The sequence below is a fragment of the Gavia stellata genome, chromosome 8 (genome assembly GCF_030936135.1).
Source record: "Gavia stellata isolate bGavSte3 chromosome 8, bGavSte3.hap2, whole genome shotgun sequence".
Taxonomy (NCBI): domain Eukaryota; kingdom Metazoa; phylum Chordata; class Aves; order Gaviiformes; family Gaviidae; genus Gavia; species Gavia stellata.
In genome coordinates this window covers 22395953-22415453 of record NC_082601.1, presented here as the reverse complement: position 1 = coordinate 22415453, position 19501 = coordinate 22395953, and the positions used below count along the sequence as shown (strand labels likewise).

The window sequence follows — 19501 nt, the reverse complement described above, 5'->3', positions numbered from 1 at the left end:
GTTTTTGTCATTCAAGAATTTATATTCTACCAATTTGTATTGTTTTCTACCTGCCCACAAAACTACCCGTGAAGAACAAAGGGGAAAAACTGATGAGGACACAGGCTCAACAAGACTCAAGAAGAGAACGCGCATTCTTACATGCTCTCACAGAACTTTGTAAGAGTGCTGGGCTTTTCTTGGTTGCGCCTTTGTCGAAACCAACGTTGAATGCTGCGTACATCCCAGTCCAACTGCTTGGAGAGGCCCTCCAGCCTCTTCTCATCTGGGTTCTACAGAAGAGAGAAGGATAAAAATTATTTCTTTGTCCAACTGCAGTAACTCCACTTTAAATTTAGAACAACTGTAATCATCTCTTGGTATCTTAGAGGCTGCCTGTCAGACACATGGATAAATAGAAATAAAATTACTTTCACAGAAATCTCTGCTGGCAGATCCACATCAAAATACGTTTATAGTGACTATTATTAATCTAGGAGGACATATGCTGTAATATTGCATGCATGTTATTACTAATAAGAAACTTAAAGGGGACAATGGGATGAAAACTTGCTTGAAACTTGGAAAGTGATGGTGAGTAGGGATAAAATACCATGCATTTCTCAAGCAGCGGGGCGTACAAACACCCCACTGCCTGCCACGCGCTATGCCTGTTCCATCCTCCTACATCACGATCTTTGTCCTACTGACTGTTGCAGTAGTGAAGATTGTTTGACTGACATGGAGAGATGACATATCCCATGTTTGTGCATGTTAATGTTAAAAAATGATGTCATTAAGCAAAGTGACAACTTCAAAAGGAAAATCACCTTGACAATAAGGAGAGAGAATTTTTTTCTGTAAAATGAGCTACACACAATTATTCTCCAAAATAGCAAATGTGGAACTCTTACTCTATTAGAGCGGCTGCAAACCAGTGCAGAAATAAGGCAAAAGAAAATGAGTCTGTCCTTAATTTGACTACTATATGGATAGAAGAGTGGTACAGGCCATGTTTCCAATCATGCAGCAGTTCTATATGTACAGTACTGCATGAGGATGATTTATATATTTCTTCTGATCACATTCTATTTTAAAGAAACAGAAAAAGCTTTTGGACAACCTGTTTTCTGGAGCTTTAGCTTTATTTCTGCAAGCCAGTTACATACATTTAATGAGATACAAAAAGCTGCCATGGTAAAGACTTTTTCTGAATGTTGCAAAAAGCTTTCATTAGTCTGAATTTTCATCTATCAGCCTCCAGGAAAAGACAGCAAGGAAAGGGAAGGGAAAGGATAAGACAAGAGAAGGGTGAAGTATTTGCCATCCATCTCAAAAAAAAAAAAAAAAAGCCACCCCACAAAGTTTTTTAGTCAACCAAAGTAGCCACTAGTTTTTCAATGGAAGGTCAAGAAAAGCCATTCTCTGTAACTTTATAAAAATCAAATGATTGATGCAGCTCTTGGGGAGCTTGACTAAAGTGAACTGCTGCACATGACTCAAAAAAGGCGGCTAGCTAAATCGGACAGTTTCTTTGAGAGCAGCTATCAGACAGGCCTACCAAACTCTTGCAGGAAAGCAGATACTTTCCTTTGGAGCTCTTCCCACTCGTCTCCGTGCACTGGGTGCTGGGAGCTGTGTGTGCTAGCTCCTACTGTGATTCACAGGCATTAGTTAGATCACTTCACACACTCAGGCCCTAGCAGATTCTGCAAGGAAAAATAATAAAATAAAAAAAAAAATCCCATTCTTCCTTCAGCTGAGTCTGGGTGAGAACACATGTGCTGCAGCTTTTAGAAACAGGATATGTGAAATTCCCTCTCTGAAAACAGGACAAGAACCACGCCAAGTGCCATGGTGAACTCAGGATAGGATAGGACACACAAGCAAGACAGATCTATGGCATATTTTACTGTCCCTGACACTGAACCCAATTTTGCCATCTATGACTAATACTATCCGAAGTTTAGGCTCATGCCTTTGCTGTGGCAGGCCCAGCTGCAGTCTGGAGTCGAGGAGGGACTGAGAAGTTCCTGCAGCACAATGGCTTTGTCCTTCAGGCCTCCACAGGCCTTTCTGCTGCAAAGTGGCTGACCACTAAGTTCATCAGGAGATGCTAAAGTACACCTGATCACAGCTCACTGCTACGGGAAAGCTCAGGATGCTTCAAAAGCATCAACAAGATGACATAAAGGTTTAGTTGAGATGTCATGTTTCTGTCTCTACAGCTCTCACTGTATAAGTGGTGGGGGCAAAACTTGTATTGCACAAAAAAAATCTGCAAGCTCTAAAACATTATTCAGTCAGTTTCCCCCACTCTTCTAGCTTCTCTCTGCGCCCCCAATTTCAAAGGGCATTCATCACAACAAAAACAGCTGGGACACCAGCAAGCCACCAGCGCCCTGTGCTCAGGCAGTTCCCCTAGGAGTAGCTTTGACGTTTCATAGAAAACACAGTAAGGCCAATCTTACTGGCTCACAATTTGCTCTTTTTTCATAAAGAAGATGATTTTGTGGAAATTTCTAAAAGATAAGAAGCAAAAAAAAGTAGGTGGCCATATGGCATCTCCAAAGTGTTTCTGTAACAACTTTTTTTGATTAAAAGCTTACAGAAGACGTCACGAAGGGATGTACAACTGCTCAAGCTGGCATGCCAATGACAACCGTGACATTCACATGTTCTGATTTTAGCTATAAAAATGCAGCACTGCCTTTAGCAGTTAGCTTTGTTTTGTTCAGACATAGTTGATAGTGCCATATCCCACTTTATAAGCTAAATATTTTAGTTAAATACTCTACCTTTGTAATAGCTGTGAAAACTTTTTCCAGTATAGCATTAGGTTGAGCTTTCTGTGGTCCGTTGGCTTGGACTTTAAGGCCTAAGGCACATGGTTTAGCAATGAACCTGTGAGAAACAGAACAGTGAAAAAAGAAAACAAGTGAAATCCTTCAGTTATTTACTTCATTACTGTTATCAATCAGTGACGTGGTATATGCGCAAACATTATAACTCTGCCAACAAAAACAATACTTAAGCCTTACAGCTCAAAAGCAAGCTCATACAGGCGATTACATGGCAGAATAAGTAACATCACTTTGAAGGATGAAAGGAGCTCCATGGAGCACATGAAATGGAGGATTTTCTTTCATGTTGTGAAAAAAAAGGATAGAACAAAAGCATGAGAGGAATGCCCCCTACAGAAGCACCAACTAATGAAAAGAGCAGGGAAGCTTGCAGAGATGAGGAGTACATAATATTCTCCTCCAAACAGAGCCTTTTTCATAAATCAGGACTCCTTTTGCACAGTGGAAATTCAAACAAAGTCCTTAAAGGCAGCAAGCACTGAAGCTGCCCAGTCAATATAATTTTCTAAACCTTAAAGTTTAAACTGTGTGGAACCATTCCTCAAAGGCTTTGCTCTTCCTCCAAACTCTTCTGCTAAAATATGAAGCTGTCACAGATCGAAACACCAATCCATAAGTTCATTCAGTTTATAAACTGGGGGTGTCTCATACATTTTTGAGATTAATTACATAACTTACATAACATACACTTAAAGAAGACCATTCCACTCATTAAAAACTAAATTATCTGTAACTGTAAGTCCAACTCTGGAATCCCCATGAAAGGTACAAATTCTGTATCAGAATCACATTCATGTACGAACTTCTGCCATCTTTGAACTATGTAACTCTTGATTTCACTTAAAAGAGACTTCCATGGTCACAACAAAACAACACACTCAGTAGTTAAGAAGCAGTTCCACGTTTATCCAGCTGAATGACCACAAGCTCTTAAAAACCATGGAATTCTTATCCACATGGAAGCCCCATTTTAAGCACTGTCTTGAGCTACAACTGCTGTTTCTGCTATGTTTAAGACAGCACAGCTGACCAAAGAGAATTAAGTCCTAAGCAATGCTACAGTGGTTACAGCAATAGCATTTGGTAAAGAAAGATGGGTGATGCCAGACGACCTTGTTTTCCTTGTTTTTCCAAGGAAAAATTCTTTATACATTGACATCATTCCCATGTGAAAGCCAATCCCATAGCCTGAAATAATTTTGGTGACTATTTGCAAGGGGGGTGGGCAGTCTTATATGCAAAGACACATGCACTGTATCAGTGAACTCACTCTTTGATCCTTGTATGTCATAAGAGGGGAAAAAAAACCCCACTTATTACACTCCACTAAAGTTTGGTCACACTCTGGATCAGCTGCAGATTGCAACCATACTGCTAGCTCCCTAGCATCAACCAAATCAACGGCACTGCATCAGGTGTAAATTTCCTGCTTTAGGGTTAAAAGCTTTGATGATACCAGTTTCACTGCTGAGCTCAAGCACAAAGCAGTCCAGTTTTTTGCTCATGAAACAGAAGCATATAAGCTCTGTACATGTTATATGTAAATACACTGTAATCTAGCTACACTGGAAACTTATATATTACTTAACGTAAAAGGTGACGGAGAAGCGAGAATTGTATTCTCTAGTTCAACACGGACTTGCAAAGTCAGTCTCCTCTGAAGTAAGCCTTGATTTGGGCTTTTTTTTGTTGTTGTTTGTTTGGAGAATGAGGGTTTGTTTGTGGGGCTTTTGTTTGTTTTTTTTCCCCACACATACATCTTTCAACTTCTGCTTTGCTTTCCTCCTTCTGCTGAGTGAAGGAATAAGATAGCCACGATATAACTCCGACAGAAAGCCAAGTCCCTAAACGTGCTTATTTAAAAGAAAAAAAATTAATTTAATTTGGTAGTCAAAAGCAGATTAAAAAGTCCCAGCTAAAGAAATTCCACAAGGAGCAATTCCAACAAACTTCATGCTGAGCTGATCTTTGTTTAAATCTAAGCAAACCACCTAGGTTTGCTTAAATGCCATTCTTAAAATGACATGTCTTGCTAATGAACAGCCTAGATAAATCCAGAACAAAGCACAGATACTGCGTGCGTGTAGATTTTAAGAGAAGAGAATTGCAATGTTGATGTTATACCCATCACCTAAAATGAAACACATTTTCTGCTTCGATCTGGTATTTTCTAAACAGGAATATAAATTTTTCTTCCTTTGCTGCTTATGTTTTTCACAGGCACTGGAGGAATGGGCACGTGACCCGAACCAGAGCTCATCCACAGGGACAGCAAAGCACAGTAAGGATTGTACAGGGTACACAGCTGCAAGACACAGGATGATCTTGGACAGCTATGTCTGGGAGGAAGGGGTAGGGAAAATTTAAAAAAAACACACAAAGGTCTCTCTCCTGCTATGCTCTTGTGGTCTTTTTCCACTTTTGAAAAAAGCTTTAAAAAAATCCCCTCAAGGGATTGTTAATTCCTAGTAGGACACTCAAGGGAAATAAAGCAATTTTAACAGAAACATTTCATATGCCTGCAATACTGAGCAGGTCTGACCACCAATTCAAGTGTGCATGAGCCACGTCCATGTGATTGCCTTTGGTGCAACTGGTAGAATTTAAGAGGTATTTTTTACTTTTCACAGAATCAGAATCACAGAATCACTAAGGTTGGAAAAGACCTGTAAGATCATCAAGTCCAACCTAAAAAAAAGAAAAAAAAAAAAACACAAAAAAACCACCAAACCACAAAAAACAAACCACAACACACCAAAAACCAACCCACCCAACACCACACAGCACCATGCCCATCAAGCCACATCCCACAATGCCACATCCACACGCTCCTTGAATACCTCCAGGGAGGGTGACTCTACCACCTCCCTGGGCAGCCTATTCCAATGTTTCACTACTCTCTCAGTAAAGACATTTTTCCTAATATCCAGCCTGAACCTCCCCTGGTGCAACCTGAGACCATTTCCTCTTGTCCTGTCGCTAGTCACTTGGGACTACAACCTCCTACTCTACAACCTCCTTTCAGGTAGTTGTAGAGAGCGATAAGGTCTCCCCTCAGCCTCCTCTTCTCCAGACTGAACAACCCCAGCTCCCTCAGCCACTCCTCATAAGACTTGTGTTCCAGAAAAAACTTAAAACAAAAACTTAACAACTTCAAGCTACACTTTGCAGTATAAAAATTGTTTTTCAAAGCTAGCATAGAATTTTAAAGTAGAACTTAATCAATAGCATCCCAAATATCACACCAGGTGCCATAAAAGGCATCATTAACATAATTCTCATGAATAGTTTTCCGTAATAATTTAAATAGATTCACAAGTAAACAAAACAGAATTAATGTTTGATGCATGTACAAACTACAAGCATTTTGCCAAATGCTGCACTTCTTAAAAGCACTATTCATTTTTTCCATTTCTGCTAACGTTGTGGTATTCAATTCCCCAAGCAATCTTACTGAAGCCCATGCGACTATTTATTGCATAAGGTACTGTAATTAAGAGGGAGGAACTTTTGTGAAAGAGTAAGGAGAGCAGAATTGAGTATATTGCCGGCTTTTCTCTTTAAAACATGTAAATCTGAACAAATGCCACACTAATATCTCCTTTTCAATGGATTCCAGTACAGCTGAATTGAAAGCTGGCATTCGATTACAGAGAAACTAAAAGACAAGCATTTTTTGCCAAATGCAGCCCCATCTATTCTGGATCTAGAAATGACAGACCAACATAAACAAGGGAATTAAACTCAGAATTCTAAGAACCTTTTTATAGGCAGCTTCCTCATTCACAATCTAAAGCCACATTTAAAAACAAAACCAAACCAAAAGCCCACAGCCAGCCAGTTCAGATAACGTGGGTTACTGCAGAGCGTCCAAGTGGAAAGCACTCAGCCTTTGCAGGCCCATAAACGCCGCACCATCTGCCTAAAGACAACATGCATTTCTGAGTGTCCCTTACACCCTGAAGGCAATCGCGGGTTTGCATTTTGGATCCTGTCTGTTTTTCTTAAATCAATTATTTACAACAGCAAGGCCTCATACTCCACCCCAAACTCAAAGATCATTTTTTCTCTACAAAGGAGTCAAGAAACCCTTTGTAAAACGATCCCCCACCTCCCCTAAAGCATAAAAACAAGCACCATTTCACCAGAAGTATGTAAATTTGATCAAGAACGAGTACCATTTTGGGTTTCCCACTTGCCCTTTAACAAATGCCAATTAGGCAAAGTCAGCCACTATTACAACAGATTAGTAAGTAGAAAAAGGAGAAGAAAAAAACCCACAAAACCCAAAACCAACTAAAAATTAACTTTGCCCTGGTGGAGGAAGGTAAATGCCAGCTGGGTACCACTTGCACTTTGCAGTGATCGCAGTGGGCACAGTGCTGTGTAGAGGGAGACGAGGATCCCACCTGGCCCTCAACCCCTGGCAAAATGAAACCCCAAATCCACAGACTCCTCAGAAGCCATTCCCACAGCTCCACACTAGATGTCTAATTCCTCACATTCATAAAATTACGGCTTAAAAATACGCTGGTTCCACTTCCCGGGCACTCCACACCCTGTCTTTAGAAATACAAACAGGTCAGATCCACAATGAGCACAAACCATCCTGGGCACATCAACTGGAAATGTAACTGCAGTATCACCGATAAACTAACCTCTAAAAAAAGAGTAAGGAAAATGCCCCCACTGACTCACAGAGCTCTTTCTGTTCTCCTTTACTGTCTATTTGAGTTTTACTAATTAATCACCATGTAACCCTTCCAGTTTACTGCTTTTCATCTTGACAAATTACATCATTTTAATCCCAGAATTAACTAGAAATGTTAGCATTGACCCTCATAATCCTTGGAGGCTGATGTTCATTAGCACTAGCAAAGTCTGTATTAAATAAATATTTTTTTTAAAGGAGAAAAGTAAAAGGATCCCTTTTTTTTGGGGGGGGGATTCTCTGGATTTTACTGCATATCAAACAGCCCTACTAGTGACATGTAATCTTTGCCCTGAATCTGGTCAGAAACTAATATATAGCAACTCTTCAGTTATCTGGAGCACTGGAAATATGCCTACAGGGCCCTCCTACAGCACATGAATGTAGTTTTTCCATACCAGCAGGTCATCTGCCATTTCTGAGCTGACCACAGTGCCTGCCCTTTGGCAAATCCATGTTTGACGGTTTCTCAGCAGCTTTTTTAAATGGCCTAAAAGGTCTGCAAGAATTAAGGCTTTCCAAAAAGGGCCAAAAAAAAAAAAAAAGAAATAACCAAAAACATTAAGCTAACAGGGCTAATGAATATTTGATTCATGTAATTAAATGTGGTGGGTTTTTTTTAAATGTATGGGGAGATATAAAGAAAATATTCAGTGACTTGTCCTAAGCTTTCAATTTAAGAAATATCAGTCTTAAAATAATTGACAATGTTAGCTGGCAAGTGATACACATTAACCAGTTCAAAGCAGGTTTGGATTCCTTCCCATGCTCTTTGAAGTGATAAAATTGTACTACTTTGCAATGCTTATTTGCCAAATGTTTCTGCTCTATTTAGAGACTCACTTCATTTCACCAAAATTCTCTGAACAAGACAGCAAGAATCCAGAAATTGAAAACCAGAAACATTTCTCCATTTTTACTGAGGTAAATAAGCAAAAGAAAAAAAAAACCCAAACCCCCCAAAAATGCCAGCACCCCACAGCTCTCTCCCCTCTGCCAAACTCAAACCTCATGAGCTGATAAGAAAGGAGCCCAGGAATGAGGAAGCAATAGACTGAATGAACAAATAAGTCTGCTATAGATTTCCCCCACACACACTGCAGAAGGATAACAACTTACTATCTGATCCTTGATTTTACTATACTGTCCTAACATAATCTGCAATAAAAGCTACTGACCTCACGTCCAATTATTTTTACAAAAGGATAAGGACAAGATTATCGATCCAAGAGAACCTAAGTTAAGACAAAGCTCTTTGACGTAGATGAAAAAAGGGTGTTTTACGCTCCCGTAATTACAACTGGCATACCTGATATAAGTCACCATCATGAGGGATGGACCTGCAAGATGTCTTACTAGGCCCCAAACCCAGGCATAACTGCCAGCACAATAAGCTTAGAATTTTTTAATTTTTTTTTTAATTTATGGACTTCCCCTATCAGATTTAATAAGCTGTCCTGCCATTCACATGCAATATGTTTTAAATGTTGTTGTATGTCAAGAAGGTTTCTGAAATCTGTTAAATTTTTAATTTAAAACTTTCAAACTACGTGCACTAAGTGACCTATCTGCTCCTTGATCTCGAAACCTCTCGTGAGGATTGCAAGCAAAGACTGAATTACTTTCAGTTTCTGTCCTATTACTGTCATTCCTTAGTTTTGCATCAACCTTCTTGTTCCTCCTGAGTCTTGTTAAAGCAATGACTTTTTCTATCTACATGTAACACATTTTAATGGCTAACAGGCTCTGTAAAATCTTCTTCCCACAAATTAGAAAACCTTTTTTCCTTGACATGTTTCAAGCACAGAGCACTTCTTCCCTCACTTAACTTTATTTTGTGGCCAATTTCAATATGGAAGCCCACTTGCAAATTTTCATCAGTGCAAGAAAGAAAAGCTAAACTAGTGCACATTTCACACTTTTGAATCTCCCTTTCCTGTGCTGAGGATGCTTCTACATGGAGAAATTTGATAAAACTATGGTGAATGTGAAGTGTGCAGAGCATCTCTGAGTCATGTCCAAGTATAACGAACCCTAGTTTGAGCTAAGTGGTATACTCTTATTACATACATACAGCATCTCTGTGAACCTGGTAAAAAACTCTCACTTGGACAGAGGCATAGTTCAAGTGGTACTTGCCTAAAAGACTGCTCATGTTGCTAACACCAGCCAACTGTGAGCTCCATAACAAAAAAAACAAGCAAGCTATTCCTGCAAATTAAGTATGTCCATCAAAATCTCATAGTTTCCTATCAGTATATTTACAAATATCAGGGAAGGCAGTTATAACCAGCAAAAATTCCTCTCTGTGCTAAAGAGGTGCCCAGATCCGTTTTGAAGAGTCTGGCTCCCTTTTTTGAAAGATTGATGCAGAACAAATTTTCCCAGCTCATCTACTTTACGCTCTCTAAACACAGATTGTTCCAGGGATTTATGATTACAATTGTCTACCTTGTTGGACATTGCTTGCTGGTTTTAAACAGAAACAATCTAAATTTGCTCTAACTACAAGGATGAGTAAAAGCAGAAGAGGCTTGTTTCTGAGCAGGTGCTCAACAGATTTACTGCCACGACACACAAAAACAACTGCTGAATTTGTTTTGTTATTTTTGTGTAGCTGACTTACTTAATTCAGAAGTTATTTGTATTACTAAAAAAAAAAGCCAAAAAATCTTAACAGTCCTAGGACAAATTCAGTTGATAAGTAGGGTAGTCACTTCAGTATACCTATCCCAGCCCTGATTTTGGCTTTATGTTTCCCAACACCTTCTGCTACAGAAGGCCCACCAGGATACAATGTCTAAAGCACAGACAGGGGTCTTAACCCCGTTAACCTCATCCAGTAGCTATATAGGAAAGTTAACTTGACTAAAATTTGTTGGCTGTGCTGGGAAATGGGTCACAACTCCTGCAATGAAACCTTTCAAAGGTAAGAACCTGCCTGCCCAAGCAAGAAGCCCAGCACACAACTCAGTATGTCAGCAAGAGCCTTCTGCTGCTGAGCATCATGAGTGCTGCCTCAGAGGGCAGAATGCAGGAGGGCTCAGAGCCAACCCTTTCAGAAGGAACCTATTTCCAACCCTCCTGAAATGACTTCAGAAAAGCACACATATGCATCTGCCTTTCATCTGAGAGGTCCGATGCTTTTCCTTCTCTTCTTGTTAGCGACGCGTTAGCCATTATTTCCACACCAGCATCATTATCCCGTACCTCCCAACAAGTTATACAAACTAAGCACTATACTGTGGAACCCACATGTGTTTCTAATAAATAAAAGCTAAGCAGCTTGTGAGAGAGTTCAGCTTACTGAATTAGCAAGGTTTTGTCTTTCTTTGGCTCAAATTATTAGACAGTGTTTACACTCACTAGAGGGGGAAAAAAGATTGCTGGAAAATTAGTACTTTAGGGTGGGTGGTTTGGTTTTTTTTTCCCCAAGGTTTTGTAAGCTTTTTGTTAATGTTTTGAGAAACCTTTCCAACAAGTAAAGATGTTTTTGACCTCAGCATCTCTACAAAGTATTCTAAGTTTCATTAAAAGGCTTTAAAAAAACTAAACCCAACCAATCAAAAAAAAAAAAACCACGAAACCCAAAACAACCCAATCGATCACCAATGTCCCGCTCCTTCTTAAACACAGAGCTAGGAAGCTATCTGAAATCCTTCCTAACAAAGGGCATTGCTCATCCCTCATAACAAATATCAAAGTACGCATCAAACTGGCAGTAGAAAACGCACCTATTACAGTACTTGGACCTCAGGGAGCATGGCTGGCAGCAGTCTGCAGTGCTGCTGAGAGCTGGTGAAACTAATGGTGTGGAATGAGAAACTGCTCATCTAAAATAAGGAAGCACAATCCACCACTTTACTAAGTGCAGATATTTGCTAGGATCTAGCGTGGGCAGAGTCCTAGAAGCCAGTGGTGGCAGAAGCCGATGTGTCACTACACATGGGCTCTATCAGGCTTGCTCCATTGGCCAGATACCCCCCTGGAATACCAGTTGCTAGTATTCAAGAATTGCCACAGCCCCTGTAACGCTACAGCACCACTCCCATGCATTTTTCTGCCTTTTGACAGAAAATATTCTTTCCTTTAATATATCAAAGATGGATATAAACGGCAGGCTAAAGAATAGCACTACACCTGTAACACATGATGCAATAGGAGTACTGACACGTACACATATTAGCTGTATAAAACTGCTCCATCTCTGCCTGCAAGAGCAATGCTTCACCTTCAAAAAGGTTTTAGTAATTTTTCAGCTGGGAAGCAAAGTGCCCTATAAATTCAGCACATTGTCCTAGCAAAACAGCATTCAGCATCAAGTGTTTTTCATACTTTGGATGCTATGGAAGTGAAAAATGGTTTTATACAGATCAGTTTTAGAGAAGAAAATTTGGTCACAGTAATCTACTTGGGGGCAATAAGGGACTCACGGGCTTCCATCCAAGAGTACTTTCACATAATAGAAAGTTTCACTTTACTCAACAGTCTGTGAAAGGTAAAAAGGATTTAGTAGCTGCATTTCAGCTTGCAGGCTTACCGATTACTGCAGTGCTAATGCACACCATTTTAACTAAATAAAACAAATTATCTTCATCAGTCAACAGCAGTATTATGAAATGTTTTGTCCTACAGAGTTACTCTTAAGGAACATGACTGACATGACTGACCTGTACCATTCAATTACTGTAAAACTGTTCCTTTTTTGCAGCTCGATTTCTCACATTTATATTGTCCTGCCTTTTTTTTCCTCTTTTTTTTGACTGAACAGACATGTCTAAAAGTCACATCTCCCCATTGTGCAAAGTCAAAAATACCCCCTTTTTCCTGAGGGGTTTTTGCTCTAATCACAAAAAGCACTGTTCGGCTTGAGCTACCTTTGCATGCCTGCTAGCTCCCATCACAAGCTACAGGCCAGACGCTGCTGATCATAGCCCTGATTCCAGCCCCTGTTCACACAAACTGCCAAACTCTTTCACCTCACTGATCTGGCAAACCTACTTAATCCTTTCTCTTACAAGTGGAAAGGTTAGGGAGGAGTCTCTCTCAAGCTGTAGGTTAGTTCACAGAAGGACTGACTGGAGCAGAGGGTGTTCAGCCACCAATATGGAAATACCCCAGCGCAGGTTCTACCAGTAGCGTTCCAGTTGCTTGTCGGGTTAATAAAATACTAGGAAAACGGGACACAAACATAAGCCAACAGCTTACAAACAGAAGCAGCCATGTTTTCCAAACATGGAAGTGTTTGGGGTTTTTTTAATATATGCATGCATAAAGCTGTAAGTGTTTCAGTTTCTCCTGAAACTCTGTGAGACCGAAGAGCTGAAGTGCAGAGGAACTGCATGCTCTCTCCAGAATAGCAACAAAAACTGCACAAATGTAGAAAAAGGTCACAAATAAGTATTTCTGTAGCCAGCTGCCTAATGCCTTCTTTCTTTGTAATGTCTAAAAATAAAGAGTTGGGTCACTCTGTAACTTTCCAAGTGCGGATGAGGCAGAGGGAGAAGGGAATACGCACTCCAGTCCCCCCCACCTCTCACATGCAGCGCCTCCTCTCAGCTGCCCTCTACCAGCATCATCAAGGCTGTAGAAGGTATGGATGATACAGCGCTGAAGGTATCACTCTCACCCTTTTTACACATGGTAAAATCAGGATACACAAGTCTGGGTAAGTGGTAAAATTCAGATCTCCAAAATTCTAGCCCACTGCTAAAGGTCAGTGGAGATAAAAATATTCTCCCAACTTTTAAAAAGCTGTTGCTTAGAGACTTTCTAGACCAAAAAAAGGCATCTTTGCATGCAGCAGCCCCCAAAGAGCTGCCCCTCCCTCCACAAGCTGCACTAGCTCTCTGAGCCCATGCAAACTTTCAACACCCTGTGGCAGAGCTCCTCAGTGTAAATTCAGACTGTGAAGACAACCATCTCTCCTTTCCTTTTGAACTTTTCACCTGCCAGTTTAATTTCTGGTCCTTTACTTCTTGCACTGGGTAAAAATGAACAGTCAATCCCAATGCATCCTTTCTGTGCCACTCCTGACCCTATGGATTTGCCTCCTACTCCCATCTGCCACCTCCTAAAATACAGAGCTGATATGTACCGCTATTTCATCAAGTCTGGGACAACCAAAGCAAAGAGCCAGCCGTAAAACATCTACATATGAAAAGACACATGGCCCAAATGGGATTAGATGCTGGACAGAGAAAAGGGCAGGAAGAAAGCATACACAGAAAGGGAAGATCGACAATTTGATTTTTAAATCACAGTAGGTCACCCTAATACAATGACTCTGTTCTAACCCACCAGGCCCTACAACATTACTTTATTTTTTAACTTCGGTCACATTTTAAATATGTGAGCAAGGAAAAAAAAAAAAATTGTGAGCAATACCCGTGCCTACATTAAAGCTGTAGCCAAGTCATACCATCCACCGGTCTCTTGGCACGTACGCACAATCTTAATGCAGCTCTCCTTCATCCACCAAGGCAGCTGCCAAGATGCAAAAAGAAGCTGCAGTTACCTGCCACTTGGATATGACCCAAAAGTTGCTAAGTGGCTCACAGCAACTGTCTAAATAAGTAAAAGCCTCAGCAATCATTTTGATAAATAACGTAACTCTGCCCACTAGAAAGCCAATGCTACTCCTCCAGGCTCCTCTGTGGTAGTTCTTGGCCTGGTCATTACATGATAGCTCATCTCATCAATGTCCTCTTATATTCTAGTTTATTTTCCTTACTCTGATCTATTTACTACCAGGAGGCAAAATAACGAAGGATGTAGTTAAAAAACCCTACTGATCACTCTAACAACAATCAGTCCATCTGATACTATCACAAAAGACGGTAGCAAGTCACAGTACAGAACTGGACAGTTCAGCAATGCCTTCCTGGAAAATATTAAAAGGTGTCTGAAATGTTGAGAAATTATATTGCTCACCTAGAACACAAACTCACTAAGTTATGTCTGGTTAGCATGCATTTTTTGAAAGCAGAGAAGATAGAAGATACTTTATATTCAACGGAACATTAAAAAAAATAATTAAGTCCTCAAAATGTTTCAGTGCTCCTCTGGCTCAAGGACCCCTCCCTCATGCCTTCCTCCATGGGTTCTGCAACCAGTCCCTGAGCAAGTGCAGGTGCTGCATGACTGGCAATGCCCAAACCTCTGCCCATCTGCTACAAGTGTGCATCTGCGTTTCAGCAAATGACCCAGCCTGCCTGCACGATTTATAGGTATGCTCTATTCCTGAACATTGTCATCATGCTTGAAAGGCACAAACTTCAGGTCTTGAAAGAAGAGCACACATGTTTAAACCCAGCTGGCAACTAAGCACCACACAGCCGCTCGCAAACTCCCCCTCCGTGGGGTGGGGGAGAGAATCAGAAGAGTGAAAGTGAGAAAACTCCTGGGTTGAGACAAAGACAGTTTAATAAGTAAAGCAAAAGCTGCACACGCAAGCAAAGCAAAACAAGAAATTCATCCACTACTTCCCATCGGCAGAGAGGTGTTCAGCCATCTCTCTGAACGTCCCCCACTTCCTTCTTCCCCCAGCTTTATATGCTGAGCATGTATCATACAGTATGGAATATCCCTTTGGTCAGTTGGGGTCAGCTGTCCCAGCTGTGTCCTCTCCCAACTTCTTTTGCAGAATCACAGAATCATTAAGGTTGGAAAAGACCTTTAGGATCATCAAGTCCAACCATCAACCCAACACCACCATGCCCACTAAACCATGTCCCGCAATGCCACGTCTACACGTTTTTTGAACACAATGTTTGAACACAATGTCTGCTGAAGGTTGAGCCCTGTCTCACCAGTGTCTCATGATCTGGGGTTTAGTTCTCTCTCACATCTGTCATTTAAAAAAAAAAAAAAAAGGGAGGGGGATGAAGGGGAATAGAGCTAAGTGTGACCTGAAACTGGAAATGTTCTGCTTTTACTAGAACACCTCTCACGTTCCTGCACACTTTCAGTTAGACTTGGTTTTGGATGCACCTAAGTAGTAGGACTCTACTCACTGGTGGGGTGGTGTGAGAAGCAGAAAAGGTGTTGACTCTGTGTAAGCGCTGCTCAGCAGTAACTAAAACATCCCTGTGTTATCAACACTGTTTGCAGCACAAATCCAAAACATAGACCCATACTAGCTACTATGAAGGAAATTAACTCTACCCCAGCCAAAACCAGCACAACACACCACAAAATATTTAAATATTTGTAAGCTCCCTCTTTGTCCTCTTGGGAGTTTGGCTCCTCCACTGTGGGTAGGCTGTCAGGGCATACAACAGAGAGGATTTAAATATGTGCCTCACTCTTAGTGACAAACCAGTACCTCTGGTGCAAATCCTATTTCTCCCTACATCAGGAGGTAGGGACGTGTTTCAGGAACTTTCCTGCTCTGAGATGAAAGCTCACACTAAATCCTTCTTCTGGTGAAGACTGTTCCCTTTGAAGAAGGAATAGATCATGGATACCTCACAGTAGGATGGTTGTATTTCTGTAAGTAATTGAAATAGGGATGGTTGGTTTGACTTGAAGGTTAAGCCTTCATTCCAAGGGCTGGGGCACAAAATCATGAAACCTTCTGAGGGAACTTCAGGATGAGCCGATTTTCATCCTGGCTGGCAGGTATTAGTTACACAAGATGATCACAATGGTATTCATTCACTATTTTTTTTATATATGTGGGTGAGCACATGTACATATGTATACACACACACAGAAACTCACATACATAAATTAAGCATATGTAATGGCATAAATATTTATATATTTGTGTAAATGTGTATGTTGTATATGTGCGTGTATACACAATCGAACTTCACCATACTGTCTGACTACTTAACAAGAATTACAGCCTTATTTATTTCCTGATGCTTTTGCACAAAATCAGAACAAAACCCTGTTCTTAACTGGTACAAAAATCTAGTTCCTCAGTTTATTTCTATTTAGCTTCCAATACAAAAAGATAACAAATACATATAGATAGTCAGGAAACCTATTTCTGATGAAGCACGCAGCCAAACTACACAATAAATTATTTTGCCTGTTTTTTCCTTAAATTGTGATTACTTAAGAAGATAAGGACTGTTCAAAATTCGTAGCTGGAGTTTCCAGCTGGACCCAACTAAGCTAGGACAGGGCAGGCTCTCCCGAGCCGTCCCCAACCTCCCCAGGCACAGCACCCTAAGCAGGGGCAACCACCCAAAGCACTCAGGCTTGCACATCCACACTCGGCCCACTCTGCCACCTTTACTGCAGCCACAGAAGCAGCAGATGAGGGCTTCAAGAAACTGACGACTATCCCTGCCCACCTCCCCGGGAAACCACTGAGTTTTCAACTGGATCAGGGACCTGATCCAATTCACTCCATCAGCCCAGCATCTCTAAACTGAGACATAAGCAAACCTGAGTGTGAACTCAAGTTAAGCCATCGCAGGAACACATTCAGATTCTGCTTTGGAAATCTGACTTTAGCATTTCCTAAAAAGCATTATCTTCTGAGAAAAGGGATTAAAAAAAGTGTATTAGTGTACCTATAATTCAAAATAATTATTATGAATTACTTTTTCTGGAATAAGCGTTTCAGCAAAAGATTTTAAAAAATACCTATATGAATGCTCACACCTGAAACCTCAAAAACCAGCTCAGACAGACCCCTTTTGAGAAGCAGTTTCTACCTGCATTGTATGATCATTAAATACCATCCAGACTGACCAAAACACTCAACAAACAAAAAAAGCAACTAGTTCTCACTAGCTCCCAAGCTTTCCTGTACATTTTTCACCTTCATCTTTCTATTCTATTTCAAATTATTTCTGAATTTTCTTAATGCTTTCCTCTTCAATCGCCACCTCAGCAGAGCACTCTTTCAGAAAGGCAGAGAGGCAATCTGGAAAGCAGCCATGGCTCTGCATCCACAAATGCAGAGCATACAGCTCTCCAGATGAGCTTACTGACCCTCTATGTGCCCCACCATCTATTGGGGAGCCAGGGAAACTAGTGCCTACTGGAGTGCAGGATACACTGCAGCGTTTGAAATGCAAAGCCTTTGTTTTCTGCCTTCCATACTGAGGCTTTCCCAAAGCAAACCCTGCCATCGCAGGCAAACAATGAGTCTTGCACACAACATGCTCCTAACACAGTTGACAGGCATCTCATTGTACTCCTAATGCACAATAAACAATTAGTGATCCGACAAAGCAGGGCAAGAACAAATCCTATTAACGAATAATAGGATTTGCTAGCAGATCACCCAACTCCACTTTGGAAACGACTCCCTGGGCTGCTGCAGCCAGAAATGGCACACAGGGAAGGGAACCTTGCGGCGTGACATATCAGTGATCTGCATGCACGGCTACTGGCCAGCCACCGGAGCTCACCACATGAAAGCAATGCTGTTGCACCAGTTTTGTTGACAGCAATTGAAAATGCTGTAGCATGTGTCAAACAAAAGAAAAAAGTAATCTCATATCTGGGGTATTCGTGAATCATTTACACCTTGGATCCATAAGCAAGTGTAGTTTGTACATCAAAATACACAAGAAACTTACAATCCTGTTTTCTTTTAGCTCATTACAAAATTTTTGTCAGCAACTTGCACACCCGACTTCAAATGATCCCACAAAAGACACCTGACTGAAACGTGATTCCCTCCTAGTATTCGCATATAACTGCCCATGTCTATCAGCAGAGGGTTTTAAAAAAAAAAAAAAATTCAGCTGGTGGGTATTTGAGGAAGCCTGCCACTGTAACGTTGTCCCCCAGTGGTCGCTACTAGATGCCGTAAGTAAGTGATGCTGAGATGGTAACACAAGAGATGGCTCTTTTTCTGTTAAGAGTTTGAAAAAAAAAAAAAGGAGAAGACAAATTCCCAATGCTGAAAACCTGGCAGAGCACTCATCTGCCCTGGCAGGTTACAAAATACTTGTAAGATAATAGTTACTTAAAGCTTTTAAAGTGGCAAGTATTTGTTACTCCTTGTATTTCTGTTTAGGGGTGCTATATCCCTTCTCATCTCCTTGGGATCATTAGAATTGTCTTGCTTATTTATTTGTTTTTAACAGACCACAGTGCATGCTGCTTGGCATAAAAGCAGCTTCTTCTGCACACCACGACCACCACCACATTACAGAGGAAATGGACCCTGCTCTGAATTGGTTTAGTACTTTCTATAGGAATATAAAACCAGAAACTAATAACCAAAATTGGGAACCCACATGAATTATAATCATGTCATTATAGAGGGCTTTTACACAATTGTAGACCATGAGTTTTATTTTTTAAATGGGAAGAAATATGGTTCCCAAGATCGGTCATCAAGTAATTCTTATTTAGCAGTATAATTAAAAAGTCAAAAGGAAAAACATTCTGGCTTTAAAATAAGCTGTGACCAGGCAACGTAAGGGTATGGCTTGAGCAAAGAAGCAATGTAAATACTCCTAAAGGAACAGGGTAACCTAGCCCAACCACCAAAACCCACCCAGCAGAACTTAGACACAGACACACTGCCTTGTTGGGGATCACCTCTTCCACAGGTCTTTAGAGCTTGTCCCATTGCTCCAGGTACAGCAGTAAACTGAGCATTCTGGTACGCACGGAGAATTACAAGACAGCTCAGTGGAAAAAGCACAAAAGCTATTTAGAATGGTATCTAGTATGCTGGTCTGCCAACTCAAATGGAAGGGACAGTCAGTCTCTCACCCAGCAGGGTTAGAGACTAGCCATGTGTAATAATGCTGCACTTGAACTGTGGAGTGCTGTATGCTTGGCAAGAGGAGGAAGCAAAGAGGAGATGGAAGAGGGTGGGGAAACACCTAGGTAGGAATCACTGCAGGACTCATTTTGAAGACTAATGCATACAGCCTGTTTGCCCACGCAAATACGAATGTTTATAGCCCACCATATGCACTTGGCCAGTGCACTGCTAAGACCCTCGCACTTCCCTGTTGCA

General features: G+C 40.9%; 1 protein-coding gene across 2 annotated transcripts in view; it reads right to left on the bottom strand.

Annotated features, from left to right (window-relative positions):
- The window catches only part of CERS6 (ceramide synthase 6), a 127638-nt gene that overhangs the window by 84706 nt on the left and 23431 nt on the right, over positions 1–19501 (bottom strand). For both annotated transcript variants that reach the window (XM_059820565.1, XM_059820564.1), the window contains exons 2-3: positions 2778–2883; positions 142–272 (exon numbers count right to left, since the gene is read on the bottom strand). In XM_059820565.1, coding sequence (XP_059676548.1) covers positions 142–272; positions 2778–2883 — 237 coding nt within the window. The remainder of the gene's footprint in view (positions 1–141; positions 273–2777; positions 2884–19501) is intronic.